At 34.1% G+C, this 22,292-nt stretch overlaps 2 protein-coding genes and 1 long non-coding RNA gene across 3 annotated transcripts; 2 read left to right on the top strand and 1 right to left on the bottom strand.

The window, feature by feature from the left end:
* Positions 1–2,196: 2,196 nt before the first annotated feature.
* Positions 2,197–14,445, top strand: LOC117113552 (rho guanine nucleotide exchange factor 39-like). Its single transcript, XM_033256917.1, has 11 exons — positions 2,197–2,261; positions 5,255–5,386; positions 7,385–7,569; positions 8,046–8,261; positions 8,466–8,584; positions 9,279–9,349; positions 9,963–10,129; positions 10,404–10,604; positions 11,112–11,330; positions 12,137–12,271; positions 13,060–14,445. The coding sequence occupies exons 2-11, from the start codon at positions 5,260–5,262 to the stop codon at positions 13,303–13,305; spliced, it is 1,686 nt and encodes a 561-aa protein (XP_033112808.1). The 5' UTR covers positions 2,197–2,261; positions 5,255–5,259; the 3' UTR covers positions 13,306–14,445.
* LOC117113557 lies at positions 11,186–14,918 on the bottom strand. Its single transcript, XR_004446228.1, has 3 exons — positions 14,767–14,918; positions 12,646–12,778; positions 11,186–11,319 (listed from the first exon to the last, which is right to left on the bottom strand). It is a non-coding gene; the product is annotated as an uncharacterized LOC117113557 (long non-coding RNA).
* Positions 14,919–14,980: 62 nt separating this feature from the next.
* On the top strand, positions 14,981–20,126 carry LOC117113554 (peroxisomal membrane protein 4-like). The gene is made up of 4 exons (XM_033256919.1): positions 14,981–15,125; positions 16,589–16,651; positions 17,049–17,247; positions 18,034–20,126. Exons 1-4 carry the CDS (start codon positions 15,007–15,009, stop codon positions 18,289–18,291), a joined length of 639 nt encoding a protein of 212 aa, XP_033112810.1. The 5' UTR covers positions 14,981–15,006; the 3' UTR covers positions 18,292–20,126.
* Positions 20,127–22,292: the final 2,166 nt, after the last annotated feature.

A 22,292-nucleotide genomic window follows, 5' to 3' on the forward strand; every position in this document is an offset into this window, starting at 1 on the left:
AATACATCGTGTAGCATAGCTCTCAACGAATGTAGTCCTATAAATAAATGAATAAAGAAATTGTGTAATAAAATGCCTCTGGCGGGACTCGAACCTGCGACCTCTCGCTGTCAAGGCGAGTGTCATAACCACTAGACCACGGAGGCTTCATGGGTTGAACAGATTCAAATACCACCAGATACACTCTATTACACAATAGGTACGGCTAGAAACAAATAGGTGCATATAACATGAATCAAGGTAGCCGTTAACACTGTTAAATCATATATAAATCATCAAAGAAAGGTAAATACAGTGTTCGAATAAAGGACTTAATAAATACATAGTGTAGCATAGCTCTCAACGAATGTAGTCCTATAAATAAATGAATAAAGAAATTGTGTAATAAAATGCCTCTGGCGGGACTCGAACCTGCGACACAGCTAAGCAGGAGGGCCTATATTATTTTTTAAACACATAACTTACATAAAACATTAGTTGACTAACAATTATTTGTATTTCTGTACTATAATATTATAGTTTATCATTATTAATATTACATGCATCACTTGGTGTTATTTTTCTTTTTTTACAGAAACAACGAAAATATTACAAATTCGACTTGGTTTGAGACAAGCTTCTCTTTAACATTTGTTGCGATATATATTTTATTAATGCATAAATTGAATGGAGATTAATGAAATAAATATAGTCAACATTAGTTTTTCATACATTTGTTTTCTTGTCTGATACGTTTCCATTTATCTTGAATGTTGTGATCATGTTTATAATTTTATAAATAAACATACTGAATGAAATATGATGAATGAAAGTAAATATATGAAGGAAATATATAGTTTTTTCGTATTTATTTTCCACATAAAATTTTCAATATATAATTAAACACCGATACATTTTAATGGCCCATTTTAGGCCCCCTTTATATTCATAAGCTTCTGATTGTCAAGCATCGTAAAAAGACAAAATAAATAAAATTAATACTGTACCCAGTCTGAAACATACGCACCAAGAACTTTAAAAATAAAGAACAATTTAAAAATTACTTTGCAAACATAAAGCACTAGTGCGTACATGTGCGTTCCATACTGAGGCTGTTTATCGCGACCGAAAAGCATACCAATACGGCGGAGCGACCGAAATGAAGGCGCGACCGAAATGATCTGTATTCCTAGTACTACTACTACTACTAGGCCTAGCCCTAGAATACACTAAACTATTTTTTCTAGTGTAACTAGCCTAGGCCTACTATACTAATTAATACGCACCCTCCCTAGGCCTACTAGGCTAGAACTACAAGGCAAGGGCTAGAATAAAATAATATACTTGCTTATAAATATAGTCTATAGTATAGAAGGCCTTTGGTAAACTCTTGGGGTTGTATTAAAGAACAAGAATATGATCTTTCTTTTTCTTTTTTTTTTTTGGTGATATCAAAGATACTAGAAATACAAGATAGAGTTCTCCACACAAAAAAAGTGTTCCACCGAAATGCATGGTGGTAATACGGAAAATGGGACGCCCCCTACAGCTGGATCTAAAAAAACTTGTGCCAAACTTTCGTTACCAAGTCGTCGCATATTTTATTATCAATTCTCAACAAAGATACTAGATATAAAAACAAACTGGAATAGACACCCATTCAGTGACATCTGTGAATACATAACCTCCTTGGTGGCTGTAGAAATCGTTGCTATTATCCAAATAATACACAAAACAATTAAAGCATAATCATGAATCAGCAAAGAATAAAACAACAATACAGCGCAGAATCGCATGGCCGGACGCACTCTTAGTGAAAAAGTTTTCCTTCATTAGTGGAAAAGGAAGGGCGCCTTTTGCGTCTGGATATACTTAGCAACAGAAGGGCGCCCTGTACGTTGGACACGAAGTATAGGAAACTTGCATGGTTAAAAAGAAGGGCGCCGCCTACGTTGGGCACGACTTCCGCCTCATTTTTACAATGCGAGAACTGAGTTCTAGACTATCTATCTTGTATTTCTAGTATCTTAGGTGATATCGATTTCCGCTTCTAGACTTGTATTTCTAGTATCTTAGGTGATATCGATTTCCGCTTCCGCACTTCCTCATTTTCTGCGCATGCGCATGTTATCATTAGAGCGCCCGCTACAATCGAAATCTAACAAATGAAAATGGTGGCAAATTTGAAATACACTGAGATTTGCTGAGCTGAGATGCAGCCTAACTAAGCCTAGAAGTAGTACAGTACTAGCGTTTATACGACAGAGAAAGAGTTACTTGCTGTAAGTTGGTCCAACTGATACTTCTTTATGAGAACAAGTAAACCTTGGCCTAAGTCTTCACATGAATTTTACCCTAGATATTACATTATCAACTTACAAAGCCAAAGGACAAAAAAAGATTGAGTCTTTGCTTAGGCCTTTGGGTTGGGCCCTAGCCTATAGTATAGGCGAGGTTAGGTAGGCTAGCTTGCTACCTAGCTAGGCCTAGGCTAGGGCCTCTAGGCCCTCTCACTAGCCTAAACAATGCTGAGCAGCGAATCGAAACCAACAGAAATATTAGTCTGTCAAAACTTAACTGGAAAAAAGAAGACCGATATTGTATAGTGTGTTTCTATTTATTTCACTTTTGTCATAAAATATAACAATTTGTACAGTACGTGATGATAATTCATAATAATAAATTGTATAATTACAAGGAAATGATCAATTCCTGAAAAAGGAACTCTGCGAATAAGCAAGCTTTTAGTTGCAGAGCCCTACATAAAACAATAAAAACTTAGAAAATGATATTTAACACACAAAGAACTACTATAAGTTATTTACTTAGATGTATCCTTTGCAAACATTTTGAAGAAAAAATTATGTCAATACGACCCTTCGTTAAGGAGTTATAATTCTTAAAGTAACGTGTCCTGGGATCAATCCTGTTTGTCATATACATTAATGATTTGCCAGATAATTTAAATTGTTGTAAAGTTAAGCTTTTTGCAGACGACACGAAAATCTACGCGGTTGCCATTGTCAACGATCAAAGAGCAGCCAGAATATTGCAAGAAGATCTGGTCAGGGCATGGAAGTGGGCAAAAACATGGCAACTACCCTTCAATAAAGAAAAATGTAAAAATCATACTTTATGGTCGTCGAAATCAACACCATGGGAGATCCTACTGACAAAATTGATATTAACCTTGTTAAAAAAGAAAGAGACTTGGGAGTACTTTTTGATGCTTCACTGACATTCACCAATCGCGTAGTAAATGTTGCCAAAAAAGCAAATATAAAACTGGGAATAATTAAAAGTTCATATACATCTTTGGATGAGTTCAGCCTACTTTAACTATAGTCAGCCCATCTCTTGAATATTGTTGTTCAGTTTGGAGTCCCATATTTAAAAAAGATGAAGATATGTTAGAAAAGATCCAACAGAAGGCTACTAAAATTATACCAACTATACGCAACCTTGAATATCCGGAAAGATTGAAGTATCTAAAACTACCAACATTACGGTATAGAAGACAATGCGCCGACATGATCCAAATCTTCAAAATAATGCGAGGTATCGATAATATTGATGTAAATAAATTCTTCAATATGAGTGTAGTACTGTCTACAAGAGGACATCAATATATAATAAATAAATAAATAAAATACATAAACCACATGTAAATCAAAAGCAAGACCGAATGTTTTCTCCATCAGAAGTATAAATTGTTGGAACTCGCTGCCCAGTTATGTAATAAATCATCAAACTTTTAAACCAATTCAAGTCTCAATTAAAAAAGCACTGGTCTGACCATCCATTGAGATACAGCCAGTACGTACCCTAGCAGATGTTTAGCAAGTCAAGAGAGGCACAAAAGCTCTAAGCTTTAAGTCTCAAAATCCAGGTAGATCCAGGTAGGTAGGTAGATGACCTCCAAAAATATGGCCAGCACGTTAAATGATATTCAGTCGAACAGTGAAATAATGGCAATGTGTGTGTTAACACTACACAAAATTAGTCTGCCATTTTCCAGTTAGGTTTTGACAAACTAAACAAATTTTCAATTTTTTTTTAGTACGATATATCTTTTGCGAACATTTTAAAGAAAAAATTATGTTGATTGACCCTCTGTTAATGATTCATGATTTTTAAAATAACATGAGCTCCTAAAATATGGTCGAAACGTTATGTTATTGCTATTGGTTACGCTTCACTGCTCAGCACTGTTTGTCATCGATCGAAGATGTCTACCGCAGGGTGAAAAAGGCGAATTGTGGTCTAATTTTATTATTTTAACATAGGCCTAGGCCTACACTACAGCTTTAACTGGTAGCAGGTCAAAACGGCAATCAACCAAAATGGCAATGACCAAAACGACAATAACTAAAGCAATGTTAAGTATCGAAACGGCAACAGACCAAAACGGCCATAGGCTTAGGCATAGCCTACATGGCAAAGAAGCAAAATCATTGAAGCGCCGTCGGGCGCGGCCACAGTTTATAATTTTCCGAATTGTGAAATTGGCCCAATCGTCTGTAGGTAAATGAAGTATTGCCATTGGCTCTTTTTCCCACTTTTAATGTTTATTGTAATCACGTTTTAAAAAATTTTTTACACACGAATCGTTTAGATGCCTCATTTTGTCTGTATTTTAAAGTTTTATTTAGTTGAATGTTTACTGCTTTTATATTGTGTTTCCTCCAATCCTTTTATTTTTTAATTGTATGTTGTTATATTATTATTATTATTATTATTATTTTTTATTATTATTATTGTTATTATTATTGTTGTTTTTTTCACATTTTTTACCTTTATGACATAAATTGTTTTAGCCTAATTTTGTCTGTATTTTATAGTTTTATTGTATTTGAATGTTTACTGCTTTTATACTATTATTATAGTATTTTTAATATTTTTATTATTATTTTGGTTTATTGCCGTTTTGACTTATTGCTCTTTGGACTTATTGCCGTTCTAGTAAAAAAGTGTTGCTGTTTTAGTTTATTGCCGTTTTGGTTTATTGCCGTTTTGACTATATAGCCTTTAACTTAAGAATTGTACGTAATTAGATGATCATATATTTATTTTAATAATTTTGGTATACGGAGCAATTTTTATGGATGATGTGTTTTTTTCAATAAATCAATCATGAAATGATTTTGCTTAAAGACGATCAGGGCCATTTTTTAGACTATCAGGCCCGATTTTCCTGAAAATGAGCCCAACCTTGATTGTCTTTGTACTATAAATTGTCTACTAGATTATTTCAATGATTAATTCTGTTGTACAGTGAAAATGTCACAGCAAACACCAAAGGCAGCCTTTCAGAGAAGGTCATTAAGGTCACCAAGGTCAACTGGAAGAACACCAAGATCTGCAAAGAAAACACCAACAACCCCAGACAGCACAAGATCAAGAAAAGGTATGTCAAGAACATTATGAAATCAGAAAAAGGCTAGTTCTTACAATCAGCAACACTTTATTTTTAGTCTTTTAAAATAATATAAACACATCTTTCTATGATTTACAGTTTGATTAGATACCATAGTCTAAAATTTTTTCAACAGCAAGAAATATAAGCGCAGGTAACTATTGCCTGGATTATTCATAAAATAGTTATTTACTAAAAAACAAACATAAAACATAAAGAAACTAGTAAATGTGTATATATTTTCCATATTAATGCAAATCTTCTATTCTACTTTGCTATAGAAAAATAGTACTGCCACCTACTACATGCTAAAGTAAATATCAATTATAAAAATTAAATTAAAATTGAACTGAAATTAAATTGGCATGCAATAATAAGTATAACAATAAAGACCCACAGAATCAAATAAACATATAAATATCAAACATACAAAATTAATATTTACAAATGTATTAATACCATAAAATAACCAAAATAAAATAATTATGAACAATAATCAAAAATTTACAACAGCAATATATTAATGGAGTATATGTTGTTACTTGGTAATTGTGTTTTGGGATGTGTCAGAGTGTATGGGTATGGTTGTATTCATGTACATTTAATCCATGTATAACTATGTGTATATGTACTTATGTAAATTTTGTAGGTATATGTTTATTGAGTACCATAGCTCTAAATGTTTGCTGGGATGTGTACTGTGGGTGACTACAATCATATGTATGCAGTATAATTATACTATACATTGTGTATTATACTGATGTATGTATTGTTCATATATGTATAAGTGTTACAAGTATATATAGTATACTGTACATATCTATGTAATTATTAATAGTAAATATATGTACAAGTATAAAACAACTATTACAAAAATTATACTTTCTTTTAGTTACATATAAATATTACACAAGATATTGATATTACTGCACATACATGCATTTTTATAGAATAGAAATGTATTAGTAGATGATATGGAAGGTGTGACATTTAACAACATTAATTTGTTTCAATTATATTGGTATGGACATTAGAAGCTGGTATAACTAACATTATGCAACACACAACTATAAATTTTAAGATGTTTTCTAAGCACTATATTTTAAGATATAACTTAACATTGTAGGTTTAAATACTGAAATATGTTGAAATTTAATAATGTGATTTTTATATCAAGTGGTTAAAGCTTTGTCTGCAAGTTTTAACATTACATTATTGTCACTAGGGATCTAGGGGTAAATTTATACTAATGTATAAGAATTCCAAGCATTTGTTTTATGATAAACAATGTATATATTTCATCTTGTAAAATTAATAAAATGTTAAATGTAAAACTGGGTTGGTATATGTTCAGAGGGAGCCCCACTCCTGCAACACATCTTTCTATGATTTACAGTTTGATTAGATACCATAGTCTAAAATTGGCTCTCAATTTCATTGTCTGTGTTATGAAAAATATTGCTACTACTAGTTATATAGTATACTGATCAACAGGCTCCTTCAGGTTTTTCTGAAGCATGCTGACACCTAATAACCATTAGTGTTGAAGAATTGTACATCAAAAGCGATTGCTAATAACACAAGGAATCCAATCATTGAGCATGTAATGTTGTTATAATATACCATCACATCCAACATTGTGTGGTAATGCATGTTTTTTCAAACATGAAGCTGAAATTCAACATGCTTTTCATATTGGTGTATTATATACCTCCCCCTTCCTCTTCTCTCCTACTCCTGGGACTGTATTCAATAATAGGGAACTATGGTACTAGTATTTCTATACAGTACAGTGTATGTACTTTTGCCTCGGAAACCCATTCACAGACCAAATTAAAGCTTATAATTGATCTATTCAAATACGCTATTACAGTAGAACCTTTCCTTTGGGACACCCCTTTAAGTGGACACTTTTCCACCCAAAAAATATTCCAACAATGTGACTCATTTTGTGAGGAGACCTCACAGTTAACATTTATTTTCCTAAAGGGTTGCGATCCAGTCGGAAAAAGATTTGTACTCCAGGATCAAGTGGGATACAGACACGTATCGATGCCATGCTGCAGGATCAGCAGGGTTCCATTCGCAAGAGAAATATCAAACGAGAGAAAGTGGTGAATGAAATCTTTGATTCGGAAAAAAAGTATCAACAACAATTATGCGCAATTATACAGGTACTGACTGTTGTATTGTGCAAAGTGTACTGTACAAAGTGCTTCATTGCCTTTTTTATCTGTTAAGGTGTTTTTTTGTAATTTTTTATGTTTGTATCATTTTGTATATATTTTGTAATGATTTTACAAAACTTTCATTTATTTTATTTTATTCAATTTCTTAGGTACACACATGCACCAAGAATTGTCAATAGTCAATTATATCATTGTCTGACTTGTAGTTGGCAATCCCTTTAACAAAACAAACATAAAAAAAATTATGCTTTACACAAACTAAGTCTCATTATGAGGCTTAGGGAGTGGAGTTGTTTTGGTCGTGAGAAAAAATCCTGCAACACTGACAGGAATTGAACCCATGACCCTGTGATTGGAAGGTAAGCACCTTAACCACCAAGCTATTCAACTCCACTCCAAATGCGATTCTAAAATGTTTATCATCTTCCACTTGTAATTTACTCCCATTTTTCTTTTTCTAGTGTTTTTATAATCCTGTGCGGAAGAATGGAATACTTCCAGAAGATGCTATCAGTACCATCTTCAGTAACATCACTGCCATCAAGGCAGTGAACCAGGAGCTTCTTATTCATCTGGAGACATATAGTGTTGGCAAAGCGTTCCTTCTCCTTGCACCGTCCCTTCGGCTGTATTCAACATATGCCAACAGTTTTGACAAAGCATCAACAACACTTGAGGTACAAACATTTTGTTTTTTCAAATCTTTTTACATATTTGTCTGTTATGTAATATTTTGCTAAAATGCTACAAATTTTAACATGTTGGTTTGAAAAGTGAGCAAGGAGGACACTTGTGAGATTTATATTATTCTGTAATATTATTGTTTTCCATATTTTGCCGAAGATCTATAAAGAAACTTTCTGTAAATGTTTATTATTCAGGAATGGACCCGTAGGAGCAAAGAGTTTGCTGAATTCAAACTTCTTCAGGAATCTAAGACAACATGCCATAGTTTGAAACTTCATGCATTACTGATCACACCGATCCAAAGAATCCCACGGTACGAGACAAAAAAACCCACAACGCATCTGTTCTTAAAAACAGATGCATTGTGGGTTGTTGTTTTGTATTATTGTCATTATTATAATATACTGTACTTATTATAATAGCAAAAGTGTCTTTGCACTTTAAATATTATGAAAATAAAATAAACTAGAGTACTAGTAACAACAGAAACAATAACACAGGAATTAAGTATAAATATTACAGTAATTGTAATTGATACAAGCAGTATGTTTAATGACATCTTATCAAGGTAAATATATATAAACTTTATTTTGCAAATAAAATGCTTATACACAAACAATAAAATTACAGTATTCAAAATAGAAATATACTAATTTAAAATGTCAGACCAACTGACGTACAATTTAGAATTTAAAAGCAATTTATCATACATAGTTTTCATAATCAGATTATTGAGACAATTAATACACAGCATAAACCTATAAATAGAAATCCCTGTCCAGATTTTATTTGACAAAAACATGTGGCATGCCTAATATGGTCATTATCACATCATGACCATATATAGGCACATCATGACCATATATAGGCACATCATGACTATATATTTGCATACAACAGTTTTTTGTAAATCTGTACAGAGCTTTACATTCATACATGGATGTATGATTGCTTAAGAAGTGAATTCATATCACCAGTGACTTTTATTATCTGTATTAATGCTTCAGATATAAACTTCTTCTTGAAGAACTCTTGGAGAAGACCAGCCAAAGTCATGAAGACTATGCACAGTTAAAAGGTGTGTTCAGCAGCAGATGATACCACAAACTATAAATTCTCTTGCAGATATTGGTAAAAGTAAAAATGTGTATATTACCCTATTCTATATGTGCTTAGCAAATTAACCTCTTTGCTACTCCAGAAGTGGAGCAATCATGTTAAGCTCAGACAGTGTCGTACGATGCAGCCTGACATAATTTGTTGTAGCATTTGGTCTGTGTGAGTTAAACACTGATGAAATAGTTCTGCATTGGGGACAATCGCGTCATAGGGTATTAAACATGTTTAATATGCTCACAATGTCTTAAATACTGTCCCTGACGATAAATCGCGTCTGCTTGCGCTGTACGAATGTTGTTGGGCTTTAGGTGCAGCCCGTAGACATTTTGTGAAGTCTAGGTAACCCATGCTCTTCTCATAGGATGTACTATATCATGGGTTATATTCTAATGACAGTAAAAGTGCACTCTGGGTCACCAGAACCTTGAGTAAACATGCCATTCTAACCAATGCTGATGTTTGGTTACAGGTTGCAATGCCCGTTTTAAGTACTCGACAACTCATCTCACTGACCCTGTGTAACCTAGAAATAATTTGTGATATCTTAACTGTTAAATGTTTTGACATTTTAGAAGCAGCTAAGCGAGTGAGCGACGTTGCACACAGCATCAACAAGCAGCTCAAGGAGCATGATAACTTTCAGAAGATGCTTAGCATTCAAAATTGTATGGTTGGCGATGGTGCCCCCAGAATTTTGTCTCCTGGGAGACGCTTCATCAAGGAGGGTGCCCTCAAGAAGGTAAAAACTAAATTGTTAAAAATGAATTTTAAACAAGATATACTTGGTAGGAGTGGCTGGTGTTGCTGTTTGTGTTCTTGGACAAGACAGTTTACCTATATTTGTCAGCACCCAGCAGTATAAATGGATACATGGCAGGATGATGTGTCATTGAATGTATTAGGCTGCATTATATTGCAAGCATGACCACAAATACTTCCCAGGGATGCATTCTAAGTTTTATAATTATTGTTGTTTTATAACATTTTAAAACAATTTTTTACAATTTTCTCAGGTGTCCAAGAAAGGAAATAAATCTCATGACAGAATGTTCTTTCTGTTTTCGGACATTATGGTGTACGCTAAGCCAACCTTCCTCGAGAACACAGATTCAGCAACTTCTTTTACTTGTCGTTGCATCATTAATCTATTGGATTGCTCCGTGGAATGCGTTCTCGGGGACCACAAGGTGCCTGGTGCAGGCGCCCTCTTCAAGGTAGCTTTCATCTGTATTTATATACAAATCCATTAATTTGTATTTATAATGGCTTTTCTGTATATTTTCATTCAAAAAATAAGTGTCAGATCAAAAATGCCAATCCTGTAGTAAATATAAACATCCATAGTTAGTTGATAACATATTTTATATTTTATTTTATTTATTTAGCCACACAACACATGCAACAAGGATTGTCAGTAGTAAATTCATCACTGTCTACTTGTAGGAGACAATCCCTTTCACAAGACAAACATACACACACAATGCTTTACACAAACTAAATCTCAATATGAGATTTAGGGAGTGGATTCATTTTGGTTGTGAGAAAAAGTCCTGCAACACTGACAGGAATTGAACCCATGACCCTGGGATTAGAAGGCAAGCACCTTTACCACCAAGCTAATCAACTTCACTCCAATCTATTTAAATGAGCAATTGAAGCAGATTTCCACATTTTATTACAAACTATATTTTAATTCATTCATCCCCTTCACTATTTCCCAGCTTTCTTTCGGGAATGACTGTTTGCTGTTGTTTCACGAGGATCAAAATATTGCTTTGTCTTGGATTGAGGCGATTAAAGGCACCATCTCTTTGCTCAAAAGGAATTCAGCTTCGTTGATGAAGACTGCAAGCACTGCTGCTCTTTCTCCAATGATCAAAAGAAGCCGCGTACGAACAAGTCTTCGTATCCATGGAAAACGCAAGAGACCTGATGGAGAAGTAAGTTTTATTTTATATTTTTTTAATTATTATTTTAATAAAGATAATTATTTTCAATGTCATTAGTATTCGTATATAACACTGCCACTCAATGAAAGTCACTTTGACCTTCTCCTTCATTATACTGTACTCACAATGTTTTAATATAATTTTTAAATTTTTTTCCCATAAATGATCACTTAAATTCTTCTCATATTTTACTGTGATGATATGTTTTGGATGTGTGATGTTGAGGGCACTGCATATCTTCTTGGTAGCTTCCTTCCATTTGTATTTGCATATATGCAGATACAGGTGTTCTGTGTTTGCATATCCAAGCAAATACACAGATGTTCGCGACCACTGCACATGTTATTTTGCTTAATTGGCAATATGTAGTTCTGAAGTCCATAATGTTTGATTAATGTGCTGTTAGCTTGGCGTTAGGTTAGTAACTGAAGTTTTGTAAGCCAATTCTAACTTCAGGGTTTTGTTGTTTAGTTGATTATGAGTGAATAAAATGTTGAATGATATACAGTGATACGGTGTCTATTGATTACCATCTGTGCCGAGTTTCAACCACACAAGGAGATTGTACCTGCCTTCTCTTAATATCTTCCATATTGAACCATAACATTACTATTGGTATCATTCTTAGCCCATGTCTTTTATTAGCATCAGTTCATAAAGCTTAACTCGAAAATTTATAAATCTTCTGTTTGTTTAAGCTTCAGCATCTACACATTTATATATATATATATATATATATATATATTATAAATGTATATGTCAAGTATTATTCATATAAATTATGCCATTTTCTTCAGAGTGATCCTCCAACATTTCAAGATAGTTTGTATCCAATGAGGAAATACCTACAAAGTTTAAAGTTCAATTCAACTCGGGAAACGCCTTCCAAGAGATGCAGATTGGCTAAGAACCAATGTGAACAAAAACAGTCGGTAAGGAGTGTTTAATTTTTATTGAAGATGATGAAATGTATTTTATTTATTTTTAGTTTAAAGGATTATGTCCATATCCAGAACTGCTCAATGTACATTTTTCCTGTTTGTTGGATACAGAAACAATCATACAGAATGTGAAACAGCCTTCTCCACTCCCTTTGGGTATATTTCTAGTCATGTGTGTAATAGAGCACCATTAATTTCATTCTGGCTCGCCTGATTTTACTCCTGGGTAAAGAGAAGTGAACGTAGATAAAGTTTTCTTGACCAAGGACACAAGCAGTGTGATAAACTTCGACCTCAAAGTCACAACCCTATGATTGAAAGCCCTATAGCTATAATGTCACCGCATGATTGAGTAGCATGCTTACCTATGGTTCTGGTGATTAACAATTCGTCTTGGGCCATTGTATGCAACTAACTCATGTGCGAGTTGCGGTATACCCCGGTGTACTGGTCCATCTCACAGCCCCTTTTATTGCGGACTAGACTGCATCTTGTTGGCTGCATGACACAACAAAAATATTAGGGGATAAGTAAGTTTTAAACACGAGTATCAAAATTGTATATCCGTCTTGGGCCAAAGCTGTTACATATAAAGTTAGGCCTCAATCTAGAAAGAATTCCACTGCTGTACCACATGTCTTCCACTCTTACTAAATGTTTAAGTGCAAATGTACCAGAATGATTCATTTAAAACTAAATGACTTTAATGTTTTGAATGTCATCAATTGGTAAATGATAAAAGCATTATAAATAAATTCTCGCATCTTGCTCTTCCTCAGAAAATGAACGAGACCAAATTCACGGAGGCAGATTCAATTTACAAAACACCGAAGAAAACATTTGAGGAAACAACCTTTTTCACTCCTTCTACGAGCATGGTCAATGACACATCACGTGACCAAATGTTTCACACTAGTAGGCAGAGTAAAACCCTGTCCTCGAGAAAGCCGAGACCGCGACATCGTGCACCACGTAATATGCAAAGTACTGAGACAAATAATGACACATTTTGCACAATTCTGTAGATGTCATTTTTTTTAGAACAACTATGATCTGAACAGAATTTGTATTTTTGATAACCTATATTGCACAAGATTATTACAATGTCTTTGAATTTTAATCATGATATTTACTACTACTGTAATTTCTTTTGAGAATATCTAGGCACATAATCAACTATAAATACTATGAAGTGTGTATATTACTACTATGAAAAAATAATATTAGAATTATGTCAATATTTCTTTCCTGAAATTGTCTAATACATTCTTATATTTTTAGATATATATATTTAATATCATTTTGTTCTCTTTTTATTATATATAAACTACAATACTGACAGTATTGTGTATTTCTAATGTACTGTATACATGACGTATGGCAATTTTTTAATATTGTTAAATTACAAAATGTACAAAAAAAAAAAAATGTTTTCGGCAGTACTTTAAAACAACTTGTACTGAATTTTAGAAATTGTATTGTCATTATTAAGATATATAATACTTTTTGTACATTTTTGAAGATAAATGAACAGTTTTTGTTTAGAGATCTGTATTATTATAATGCAATATGTAGACTGCAGAAGTTGAGTAAAATTCTGCTCTCACACATTTTATTTTGGCTCTCTGGTTATTAGTTTTATTGTTCTAAAATATTTAACCTTGGAGAAAAACGCCTATAGGCCGCCTATAGGTTCCTATAGGCCGCCTATAGGTTCCTATAGGCCGCCTATAGGTTCCTATAGGCCGCCTATACGATCCTATAGGCCGCCTATAGGATCCTATAGGAGCCTATAGGCCCCCTATTGGATCCTATAGGACATTTTTGTTAGGGTTGACATGTAAGTTATGAAATTATTCAATTTTATGCCAAATCTGAATGTGCAGGACAACCTTGTCTTACAAATTATTTCTATCAGAAAAGATGTCATTACACTATTCGGACCCAAAGCTGGTAACCTCTTAAATTATTGCAACTTTTCTTTATTCCAACTATAGAATTTTGACAGTGCTTTTAATGTTCATTTTGTATTTGATATTAAGTGATGTTTGTGTGTATAACTCTTTTTAAGTTTTCTATGTAAATACTGTATTTAGTTTTGAATTTTTCACACCATTCAATTAGAAGCACTTTTATATAGAAGAATAAAAAATATATATTAAATATTTTGGGCTGTTTGTCTTAACTTTTTATGAATTTGTCTTCTGAATATAATAAAATAGTAATAACAATACAGTAAAATACAATAGTTTAAGTTCAACATCAATCCACTGGATTTACTAATTTAATTAAAATAAGAATATAATACTTATAACAACTTGCACCCATGTATGTAAATTCTATTATGCATACATTGTTACATATCCTAACAGCTGAGGAACATAATCTCGCTATAAGCGTATTCGCAAAATTTAGAGAGCGTGATATTCAAGTGTGACATCTGTTTGTTTAAAGAGAGGTTTTCGTGGTACGAAAATATTTTTTACCTGCAGTCCAAAACAGTGAAACAGCTCTCATCAGGATTCTGCACTCTGCAAATGTTGGAACATGTTTCGGAAACCAACCATCATCAGTGTGTATTATTGGTAATGCTGATGATGGTGGTGGTGAAGATAATAATGATGACGATGACAATGAAGATTACAGTATTATATTATAGTATTATTATATTATTATAGTATAGTAAAAATACAGTAACAGTATTACGAATCTAAAGTGCGCCATCTATGACGCATATAATAGTATCCAAAATGGCTGCGCCCATAGCTGCCTTAAATGATATACTGGCTTCGGGCCAGTATACTCAAGTTCTAAGCGTGATTAAAGGATTCCGAAATGGGGTTGTGTAAGTGATATCATTTTACTAGGCCTGGCGCTTGGCTCCTCTCCAGTCTAAGCCTAGTAGTAGTAGTTAGAACTTGTGGTAGGCCTAGCCTAGGCCCTGTAGTAGTAGTATATAGGCCTAGCTTAGCCTAGCTACTACTACTAGGGCCTAGGCTCGGCCTAGCCTAAGCCTAGCTAGGCCCTACCTAGGTAGACCATGCATATAGGCCCAGCTAGGCTGGGCCAAATCATGCTTGAGACCCCACTGTATACTCGCCCTGCCTATAATAGATAGCGCCGATCAGATAGGTTTGAATCTGAATATATACCAGGGGTTTAGCCAGAAAAACGAAAAAGTCCGCCCAAAATTGAAGCAAGTGAGTGGGCGTGGCACTGAGCCGATGGGCGGGCCACGCCCATCTTTGGGAGTCCCCACCGAATATTGGTACGAAAACAACGTACCTAATAAGGTTATTTAGTCTAGAATATATCAGATATCTTTGTAAAGTACAGTAGTTTTTTAATATGATATAAATATAAGGGAATAAATCAGAATATATGTTTGTGCATATGATTGAGCCTTCGTTGTTTCGCTCTATTGCTTAAATTTGTAGGTTCAATTTCTTGAAAAAAAAAGAAAGAAGAAAACAACGTACATTCAATCAATAAATGTTGTTTTTATCAAACTTAAATATGATTTAGCTTTAGTTAAATGTAACATTTGATAGATTTGAAGAATATAAAGAATTTGCTATTAAAGGTAGACCAGGCCCAATTAGGCTAGGCCGAACTGAGGCCAAGCCGTCACAGTAAAAGTGGTCATCCTAAATAATTGTTCGTAGGCCGTCCAAAAGATGGCCGGACGGCTCACTGGCTAAGCCTATGATATACTGACAGAGGACCCCACTGAGTATATGCGTCAACGATCTACAAACTATAAGTGTTAGTTATCTATGATTTACTTACAATATACTTCTTGACTAGGTCTAGCCTAGGGTAGGCCTAGTATTGCAAATGATGTGCGTATGCATCACAATACAAGCTATACAATTTGGTTTGGTTCTTCAGTTCAGGAGGGGGATCCAACAACCGATGTCGAGGCAGCGTTGCTTCCACTAGTGCGCATATGCAGAACACGGGCAAATACGATGTAACAGCAGCTTCTGCTTTGGCCTAGTGCCTCAGGTTTACAACTATTTTCCTTTAAACTATCTAAACCCCTTACCTTGAGTGGTCCTTGTTTGGGGTAACTGAACATAAAAAAAAGAAAATGATGCTGCCTCGTATCAGAAAGGGGTAACCTCTCAAAAAAAAAAAAAAAAAATGAATTGACTTGTGCCTGAGACAGTCATATAGATATATAGTTTTCTCAGCTTGTACACACATGTGTTGATTTGTTACTAATTGGTCAAAAGAACACTTGAACAAATTAAAATTTTATATCAAATCTCAGACAAATGAATGCGACGATATTTAAACTTTCAGGTATGGTGCCAAGATCCGATTTCCACACGCTTTGGTTATGACATTCCTGTTCAAGAGGGGGCCGTAAGTACATATTTGTTACAATGCAATAGTAAATAAATGACTTAATCAATGCAAGTAAATAGACTTATTCAATACAACTGTACATTTCATTTCATTTATTTCCTAAAACTTTAAAATACAAAGGATAACAATACAGAAAGGACAAGACAATACCCTGGTTGGTAGCAGGTTGAACAAAAAGCAAACTTAACTGCAGCTGTCTGTTGACAGTTTTTCCTCTGACAAGGATAATAAGACTTCAAGTAATACACTTATTCAATGCAACAGTAAATATAGTAGACTTATTTAATATTTGATCTAAAAAAAACAAAACATTTGATACACTGATATTCCAAGTTCAATTCAATATTGATTTGATCATTACTTGATTGTGTTCCTGTATCGTTCTGATATGCAGATTGAAAGACAAATTAATAAGCATCTTGAGAGCAACTTACACTCATTCAAGAAACCTTTCGTATTTTGTATTTATATACAAAGTGTTGACTGGCTTGTTTCGTAAACTTGAGAGTAAGCCACGTGAGAGTCATTCGTTTATCGCAGCCTGTATTGGAGGATATTTGGTCTTCGGTGAAAATAATAACATCAACAGTCAGGTAAGGCAATATTGTGATTATGTGACTTGTTGGTTTAGAGGGTTGCCTTCCTTCCAATATATTTTTCAGATTTAAAAAAGAAATTAGGAAAATAAGAAAATTATATTCAAATTGAAGTCTGAGGATACCATTTCCGATCATCTGGAAGGAAGTGCCATAATCATAAATTGTCTTACCTCAGCCGCTTGGACGTCCTAGACCTGACATCTGTAAAAGTGGGCCCCTCTTTCAAATCCAGGATCTGTCACTAAAAGCCTAGGTACAGTAAATATCACAGTAATCACCCATTAACTGTCTTTGTGGGTGTCAAAAGAAATTCATTTTAAAGTTTGGTTTTTATCAAGGAGGTATATACATCCTTGTTTTATCTACTAGATGACCTGATGTTTGAATAAGGAAATCTGACAAAAACCACCCAAAATGGAATGTACCATTGTTAAAGTTGGGTGGACAATGTTGGGTGGGCCTGTTTTTATCAGCTTTACAATAAGATAGTTTACAATGTGACTTGCTATTATACGCCTTTAATTCAATGTTTTGACAACATTCATGTATGTTTATAATCATTTAAGACTGTGATTTTGTGATGCAATTGTTTTCAGCATCTAGCTGTATTTTATGTCAGTTATAGACCTAAATACATAGATATAAAATATTTCGTAGTATTCATTTTTAGTGCCCTTACAGTATAAACAATATATTTTTAAAATAATAAAATACTGTACTGATAAATTAATATCAATAACTAATTGAATCTAAAAATGTGTTCATGGATTCTCATTACAGATAAATATGTACCTTCTCTCAAGAATAACCTTTGGCCTTTGTCGTCTGATGGTGAAGAAAGGGGCGATAAACCCACCTCGTCGAGACCCGTTTCCCATGTTTGGTATGCTAGTGTGGGGGATAGTTTTATGGCTGTTTGAGTATCATCAAGAAGTCTTGCAACCATCATTACAGAACTCAATGACTTACCTATACCATGATTCTAACACATGGCACAATATATGGGACTTTATCATTTATAACAAACCTACAAAGTAGAAATATGTTGAAAAGAATTAAGACCAACAGTACTTTACAGACAGAACCTCTGTTGGACATTGTTTGGTCAACCATGTACCTGGTCAATCTAATCATGTACCTGACAATCTAACCATGCACCTGGTCAATCTAACCAAGTACCTGGTCAATACTTGACCAACAAAATGTGAACTGCATATTCTTAGTAAAATTACCTAAGTTGCACACTATGTGTAACCAATCGCTCATCAATGTGCATTCAAATTCGTCTATTTCAACATAATCTTTTTCACAGGCTGGAAGAGCATATTACTAACAATTTTCGTATCTCTCTAATTTGGCACGTTTAGATAGATTTGGTGTAATCAGCTGCACGACTTAATATAAAAAATGCTCACCTCCAAAAAGGTGCCGGTGTGGAGTTGAATAGCTCAGTGGTTAAGGTGCTTGCCTCTGATCCCAAGGTCCTGGGTTCAATTCCTGTCATGTCAGGACTTTTTCTCACGACAAAAACAACTCCACTCCCTAAGCCTCATAAAGAGACTTCGCTGATAAAAGCATCACTTTATTTCATTTATTTAAGAGGGCCCCTAAATATCAGCCGACCTTGTTGGATACCCTGGAAGAGTCGCCCTCTATAAATATGGTTTAAAAAAAAATTTTTTTTAAAGTTCCGCCTTATATCTTTCAAAATCTTTCACAAGAAACTTTTTTTTTTTACTTAATTGCCAAATTTAAGTTTGTAGTCTGTAATATTGTGTTGTCTACCTATCTTACATTATCACTAATATAAAATAAAAAATCCTAGAGCCTAATATGAGTATAAATAATACGACTGATGTATATAATGCCTTTTATACACTTTAGAAGTGGTTTGGCGCAGCCGTAGCGGTTTGGTTTCTCAAGGTCAGGGTTTCAACCCCTCGCTGTGTATTTCATTTGCGTCCTTGAGCAAAGCACTTCTGCATGGCTTCTCTCCACCCTGGTAGGGTTAAATGCCAAAATGTGCAACATTATGGAATACGCCACCGGGGAGCTGAGTTTGTGTTCCATAGGCATTTAATCCAGTGCCAAGGTAATGATAATGTGAAGCATATAGAGGGCTTATTATAATGCACTATACAATTCTACCATTATTTTATTATACTGAAAATAACTCAAAATTGTAATATATATTTAAACCATCTATTGCTGAATTATATATTTATTGAAACTGGAGTATAAATGATAAAGAATGACAGTATTTATTAATTATATGCAAGTACAGTACCTAGAGTTTTATAAATTCAATATTTGGCATCAAGAACTTGATATTGAGTGTTAATTTGTATCAAGAACTTTATATTGAGTGTTAATGGAGAAGTTTACCAATTTTATATAATTTGAAAACATATAGCATACTCAGTAATACATACAGTGGCATAGCTACGGGTAGTGCAGTCTGTGCACAAGGCCCAGGGCTGTTAGGGGCCAATTCATAAATAGACCTAAAAATAATAATTTAAAATACTTTCCTTAATATTTTTGAAGAAAAAACGGCCAGCGGGTACCTCAATAATATTTGGTTTTTAGAGGAGTAATTATTGATTACGGAGTTGATTTCAATTCAGTTCTAGATTTTCAACTAGATTTGTGATGATGTTGCAGGTGCATCACTCCATCCACAGCCACGGGTATAGGATGATTCCTAGATGAACTATATAAAATTGGTAAACTTTTTAAAACGGGGTCGTTTCATGAGTTTGGTTCATAAATTCAATATATTTCTTCTACGCATGATTAAATTCTGCCTGATATATGAAAAGCTGGCAGCACCCTGTTTTATACTGACTTTAATAAAGTGTATTAATAAACTACTTATATTTGAGCAAATGATTTTATCACATTTTCTGTATATGTATTACATATGGGAATGATGATGCCCATATGCATCCATATACTGCTACCTTTCAACAAAAACTTCACTTTCAGTTCCATTCACCATTTAAATGAATAACATTTTAGACAACTTCTATTACATAGAACAATCAGATCCATTTGGTCAACTTTATTTTCAATGATTCTCTTGCTTCAGTGTTCAACTGTACAGTACATGCAATCAGAGACGAAGAGTGAAACATATTTTAAAAGGTTTATTGTAGATACACAAATCACCAAGACAACTGTTTGCATTTAATGGAAGTTGGTAGTAGGCCTATAGATATACAGTCTGATTTGAGCTCAAATCTTTTGAAGAATAAAGCCCCGTCCAGACTGTTGTATGCCCACATATAGTCATGTGACGACATTATGACCATATTTAGGTATGTCACATGTTTTTGTCAAATAAAATTTGAGTCTGGGAAGTGGCAGTGCTAGGGCAAAGGGTCATTCTCCCCCCCCCCCAATCATATCAATCACTTTAGTGAAGTTGACGCAGGACAGTCGCTTATCACCAGCAATGTGTTAAATTTCCCCTTATCTTCCCCTTCCCCCCCTCCCAACCCAGATTTCAGACGCTGGTGCCGCCACTGAGTCTGGACAGGGCTTAACTCATTACAATATCTGAATTGCGTTCAAGCTTATAATAGAAGAGAAAATATTTTTCTTGGCAATTAACAGACACATTAATAATACTGTTAAATTAGGACATTCAAGATACAACACTATATAAGTCTTTGCATAGATCCTTAATCAATTTAAAGATGTATTGGCCCATGATAAATAAACTTGAGCAAAGAAATTAGTGTATTTAAAAAAAAAGTTTTACCCATAACTTAACAGCGAAAATTGAAAATACAGGGTACTTTTTAAAATTCAATAATCCTATACTGAAGTTAATTTGTATGCTACTGTACTGCAAAATGAGCAAGTTCATTTAAAAATTATTTTTAGGATTTTTTTTTAATTTTCAGGGGACAATACATCTTTAAGGACTTTCATAGTAAAAAATGAGCCATTCAAATCTAGATTTCGCCACAGACAGTACATCTTAAAAGTGTATAAATTATCTACATGAGCAGTAGAATCCACGGCGGTGGTATCACATATGGTGACAGTGACAGTAGTACAGTAGTTGTATTAAGCCCACCTGCATTGAACACAGAGTTTGGCCGACTTTAGGGGTGAGTTGAGGCCTAAAATAAGTGAGCCGCCAGTATTTTTTAGACTAGACTGGTTTAGCCCTAGGCCTTGCAGAAAATTTAGTCTAGAACACATGTGGACAAAGTGAGGCCCGACAACTATCTCTGGCTAGAAAACCCCTTGTTTTTTTACAGTCCAACACCGATCATCTGTAAAAAGTAATATTAGAACTGAGCATAAGTGGTATAATAGCAGTCAATGAAGGTTTTGGAAGCACACTGGAAAAATCAAAGTTTGGATGTCTCTCTAACCCATTTTTATGCCCACCCCTGGCCTAGAACCGAATGGGCTTATATCCAATGAACAACAAGAGTAGCGGTAGTGATAATACTACAGAAGTATTAGCAATGGCACCAGTGGTAATCGAGTAATAGCACTGATAGTACAAATGATAATAGAAACTTAATACCAAGGAACCATGTTACGAATCTAACATCTTATTGAACTGTACTGCATGCACTCTATATTCATGCATAGCTGTTGGTGAACTTTTTAGACCAAATAAATCTACTTATTATTTATAAATTTTATAACACATTCACAGGAAAATTTGTTGAAAACATTCTGCAACTCATTAGACAACTAAGTCCCTGATTAGTTCAGCAGTATTTCAGAACAATAAATGAAAACTTCACTTCAAGGAAAATTATAATCAATCACTAGCATATTTAATAGGGGTTAGAGCTTTGCTTTGACACAAGTGTCCTTTTGTTTGCTTTTCACTAGGCAGTGGCGGATCCAAAAATTTTGAAATAGAGCGGTCCCTGGGAGAGATTTTCAGATAGTTTCCACACACCTCAGCCCCACCATGGTTGGGGCCGAGGTAAAAATGGAAATGGCACTCTCTGACGCAAGTTTGATTATAATTATATTTTTCCCCCATACTTTATTATATAATT

Source organism: Anneissia japonica, unplaced genomic scaffold (assembly GCF_011630105.1).
Source record: "Anneissia japonica isolate Jap-2015-1 unplaced genomic scaffold, ASM1163010v1 scaffold287748_len1686314_cov196, whole genome shotgun sequence".
Taxonomy (NCBI): domain Eukaryota; kingdom Metazoa; phylum Echinodermata; class Crinoidea; order Comatulida; family Comatulidae; genus Anneissia; species Anneissia japonica.